Source organism: Lucilia sericata, unplaced genomic scaffold, assembly GCF_015586225.1.
Source record: "Lucilia sericata isolate MDLA Ls3-8-SP2 unplaced genomic scaffold, ASM1558622v1 Contig000027F_arrow, whole genome shotgun sequence".
Taxonomy (NCBI): domain Eukaryota; kingdom Metazoa; phylum Arthropoda; class Insecta; order Diptera; family Calliphoridae; genus Lucilia; species Lucilia sericata.
Genome location: NW_023994065.1, coordinates 413,912 through 419,070, shown reverse-complemented (window position 1 = coordinate 419,070; position 5,159 = coordinate 413,912). Strand labels below are relative to the sequence as shown.

Sequence of the window (5,159 nt, the reverse complement as noted above, 5' to 3'; positions counted from 1 at the left end):
TGTTGTTGTGCGTGGCTCATAATAAAATTATAATTTTTTTATTTTATATACAATATTATAATAAAATAATTAAATAAAATTACTAAAATATGAAAAAGATGAAATTAAAGGACACAGGTTTAAATGAACATATTTTTGAATGTAATTGAGATATTGGCTTGAAATTTTTTGTAAAGGGTCGAGAATTTCCATATCTAACTAAAAAATGATATTAAGGGATAAATATGGACTAAATTGTTGTAGCTATCTGCGATCCTATTAAAATTTTGATATAAATCATAGTTTTAGAAATTAAACAAATATGTAATATATGACAAAATCTTTATTTATGAACAAAACTCAATGAAATTTTCAACGCTTGTTAAATTTGTCATTTCAAATAAGAATATGCAAAAAAAAATTGAAAAGGTCAAAGGGCATCCCGCAATTCCCAAAAATAGGAATGAAAATCCCAAAAATGGGATTTTTTACTTTTTTGCCCATAGGGTCCACATTTCTTTCAGGGCTGGGAAAATACTTTTGGAGTAAATAGAAAACATATTGAGGTTTCCAAAACTGCTTTCAGTTTTCTGATCCCAGCTTTGGGATTTTAGAACATGTCGCCCAAAGTTGAAGTTTTGATAAAAAATAGGTCATATTCGGAAGGACGCAGTGGCAACATTTTCAAAAAATAGGACAAGTTTTTTACGCCAAAGCGTTCTGCGTAAAGATACCTTTTAGAAAACTATAAAATTGTTATATGTTCTTAATAAAAATTTTATTTTATTAATAAAAGAGTTAAGACACATTTTTGGCAAAAAAACGCCAAAAATCTAAATTTTTTTGAATTTTTAAATTAAAAAACGTATATTTTTGGATCTGTAAACAATATTGATCTGAAATTTTTTGTATATTATTGGAAATTTTGTTGTCTAACTAACAAGAAAAAATTGAGTCCATTTGGTCCAAAATTACGCCCGGTATTCAAAAAAAGGCGGACCAAGGTATGGTAAATTTTGTATCACTAAATTTTTAAATGCCTATAACTCGGATATTATAAGAGATAAGTAGTATGTCCAAGCATGTTTTTTCAAGATCTCGTCGAGCGCTTTCACAAAATATAAAAATCTTTGTATTTGGGTGAAAAACAAAAAAATGGCACGAGTTTAAAAATTTTACATGTCGTAGGTACCCTACTTTGAGCCGCCACAGCGTCATCTGTCCCTGGGGCATCTGCAGGGTTCATCTTCAAAACTTAAACTCGAATACTCCTTGGCCAAATTTTATCCAGATCGGATCAGCCGTTCCAAAAAATTTCCATTCTGCCCCACTGTGCGACGGGGGACGATAAATCGATAGGAGTGTGAGAGGTTTGTTGTTCATCATTATATCAATTTTTATCATTTCGAACGATTTCGTGTTTATGCTGTCGACAATAAAAGTTATTTCTTCCTTTATGTAAACTGCGATTCCTCCTCCCGCACCTACTCTATTTATGAAGAGAGAATTATAGCCTATTATTTTGTAAAAATCTGTTTCATTGTCGTTTATATTGGTTTCAACAAGAACAATAATTTTTAGTTTGTATATAATATTATGGATAGTAGCGAGAAAAGTATTAAAATTTTTGCGAATTGAACGTATATTCATATGTAAAATAGTTAAGGGATAACTTAAGGCTGTTTTATCAATCTGATTAATACAATTGTGTTTTTCTTGTTTAAAGTTCATAGTTTCTTTAATTTATTTTTAAAATATTATGTTTGGATAAAAGTTTAAAGACATTAACGGGTCCAGACACTGAATTTAATAGATTTGTAGGGAAAAGTTTAAAAACATTAACGGGTCTCCACGATGAATTAATAGATTTGTGGGGAAAAGTTTAAAGACATTGACGGGTCTAAACAATATATTCAATATCGGCTGAATTTTTGATAAGAATTGCAGGTGTGTTATCTGATTTTCTGGCAAAAATAGATCCGTTTCGTGTCCAGATATATTTCCAGTTATTTTCTTTTGCTTTAGTTTTTGCAAGCCAGAGAAGTTTACGGTTAAGGGCTGTTAAGCAGTCATTTATATATATGAAACTACTGTTACCGTCATTATTTATTATGTTACCATCAATCCTGTGGCGTTTAATATGTTCCATAAATTCTCTTTTTTTGATGTGGGTTGTGAATTCGACAAATATTTTATCTTTAATACTTTTTATGCGGTAGGCATCACTGATATGATATTCATTAATGTCAACATTTATTGAAGCTGCTATTTTTTTAACCACATCATAAGGTTGTATTTCTTGGTTTTTCACATTTTTTATTTCGATTTTTTTGTTAAGCATTTGTTAGTGCATCTGATTTATTTTTGAATCCATTTCTTTTATATCTTTTTTATTTTCCTTATTCTCTTCTCTCATCTCTCCCATTTGCATTAACAGATTAGAGAGAGTTGATGTAATTTGAGAAAGGGCTGTTTTCATCCCCTCTTTAAAGCTGTCATCAGATTGGCCTACTCTGAGAGATAAATGATCAACGGAAGTTTTTAGGTCTATTGTTAAGTAATTATTGCTTAATTAAAGAAATATTTTAATTTATATTTTAATTCAAACAATAACTATGTTAATTAGTTTTAGTTAAAGAAATATTCAATTTATTTAATCACTTTGATTTTACTTGCGAATTTTAAACCTTACTGTTGGAATACAACGAAGAGAAGAGATCGAAAAAAAGCTTAAAATTTAGTGTGTACCTAATTAGTACTTATTAATTTTAATTGAGTGACATTAAAAAACAAGTAAAACAAAATAAAGCAAAAATATCAAAAATAAATTTACATAAATATTGTAATAAGTAATTCCGTTAATCTTAAATGCACTCATAGAGATAAAAATGCAAGAGCGGTAAGAATGATGTATGTACACACATCACAATTACGTCATTAACTGGTCAACAGAATAAATATTAAATATTGATTCTCTTGACTATTGAATTTTAAATATACTACGATCAATTTGAGTAGGTACACTAATTAAATTTAATTAATAAGATTAGAATAAATATAATAAGTATTTGTGTTGGAAAGAATTAATTTTTGACAACATTCTCCCCCCTTAAGAACGAATGTTTTTAAAGTGGGATGATTTTAATTCGAGGACGGCCTATAGATGGGAGTAATTTTAGTCGAGTTATGAAACTCCGCTATGCTCCGACTCACAACGTATTACAGTAGGTTCCATCCTCCTTCAATTTCATTACTTGTGCGAGTTGTTTTTAACGGTACAATCTGGTGATTTGTCTGGAAGAAAAGAAATCTTAGATATTGGTCGTTTCATTACTTTATTTTTAGTTTGAACAGATACCACCCTTATTAGCCCATCAGAACCTGGATGAACATCTTTGATACGACCAAGTAGCCATTGTCCTGGACCGCATCTTTCATCAGCAATGAGCTCTAATTCTACAATCCTAGGATTTGCATTGATCTTCAACCATTTCGGGCGTGCTTGAAGACGGTTAAAATATTCTCTATACCACCTTTTCCAGAAATGTTGTTTTAATAATTCTACGGATTTCCAGCGAGTAAGATGATTGATGTTTTGATCAAGCAATTTCTCCTCTTGGACACATTGTAATGGTTCTCCTACAAGAAAGTGCGCAGGGGTAAGCGCATCAAAATCGGAAGGGTCTGAAGATAGAGGGCATAATGGCCGAGAGTTTAAACAACTTTCAATTTGGCAAAGCAGAGTTACCAGTTCCTCAAAGCTTAAAAGTCTATTATTCGTGATACGTTTTAAGTGGTGTTTTACCGATTTTACACCAGCCTCCCATAAACAACCAAAATTTGGTGAGGCTGGTGGAATGAAGTGCCAGTTAGTACAGTTTAAACTTAATGCCTGGCGCAAATCATTTGGCAAAGATTTTATATTTCGGTTGTATAGAATTTGGAGTTCCTTTGAAGCTCCTACAAAATTTGTCCCGCAATCTGTATAGATATCGGAGCACGCTCCTCGTCGGGACTCAAAACGTTTAAATGCAGCCAGAAAAGCATTTGTAGAAAGGTCTGAAACAGCTTCCAGGTGTATGGCCTTTGTGACCATGCACACAAATAAACATATGTAACCTTTGGAAACCACTGCGGATCTTAATGTTGAGTTCTTAAGTGTTATTGGACCTGCATAGTCAACACCACTATGCTTAAGGGGTCTTGCAACATTTAGACGAACATATGGTAAATTACCCATAACTTGTTGTGAAGTTTTAGCTGAATATCTAAAACATTTCATGCATTTATAAATTATGGATTTTGCCAATTGGTTTCCAGAAACAATCCAAAATTTACGATTCACAACAGACATGGTAAGTGTAATACCACCATGCAAAGTTCTCTCGTGTGAGTCTTTGATTATATACTCTGAGAGTGGATTCGATTTAGCTAATACTATTGGATGCTTTACATTGTAACTCAAAGTAGAGTTTTGTAAGCGACCTCCAACTCTAATTATACCATTTTCATCGAGAAATGGCATAAGTTTAAGTAAAGAACTTTGTTTTATATCACGATTTGTAGAGAGTAGCTTTATTTCATTTGGAAAATCAACTAATTGTGTCAGTTTAATCAATATTAGCAAAGTTTCGTTTATTTCCGATATTCTTAGGAAGCTAGTCCGTTTTAATTTAGGATTTTTACAATTGTAAATAAAACGAAAACACAAAGTAATAGTTCGAAGTAGAGTTCTCAATGTAGAAAATCTAAAAAGTATTTCGGGGTATTCCCTTTTGCTACACGTATTGGTAGAACATTTAGTCAATATTTGCTCTTCAGATGTATGTAAATTTGAAAGGCCCTTTGGCCAAAAGGATAAAGGTTTATAAAGAAATTGTGGGCCAAACCACCATGTTTGATCATCAACTAAATCCTCTGGAAAAACTCCCCTAGAAGCGCAATCTGCCGGATTCAAAACTGATGGGACATATCTCCACTGATCTGTATTACTTTATCTTTGTATATCCGCAACTCTATTTGCGACGTATACAGTCCAAGAGGAAGGAGGTCTTTGTATCCAACTTAAAACAGTTGAACTATCACTCCAATAATAAATATTATCAATGCCAACGCTTCTTTCACAGATTGAGCCAACTTGACTAAAAGATTGGCAGCGCACAATCTCGGTATATAAATAG

At 31.9% G+C, this 5,159-nt stretch overlaps 1 protein-coding gene across 1 annotated transcript; it reads right to left on the bottom strand.

The window, feature by feature from the left end:
* Positions 1-3,229: 3,229 nt before the first annotated feature.
* On the bottom strand, positions 3,230-4,504 carry LOC119610139. The gene has a single exon (XM_037965253.1). The coding sequence runs from the start codon at positions 4,502-4,504 to the stop codon at positions 3,230-3,232; it is 1,275 nt and encodes a 424-aa protein (XP_037821181.1).
* Positions 4,505-5,159: the final 655 nt, after the last annotated feature.

What these genes read in the sequence shown, in the direction of transcription:
- LOC119610139 (XM_037965253.1), bottom strand. Translation starts at nt 4,504, where the DNA reads ATGCCATTTCTCGATGAAAATGGTATAATTAGAGTTGGAGGTCGCTTA.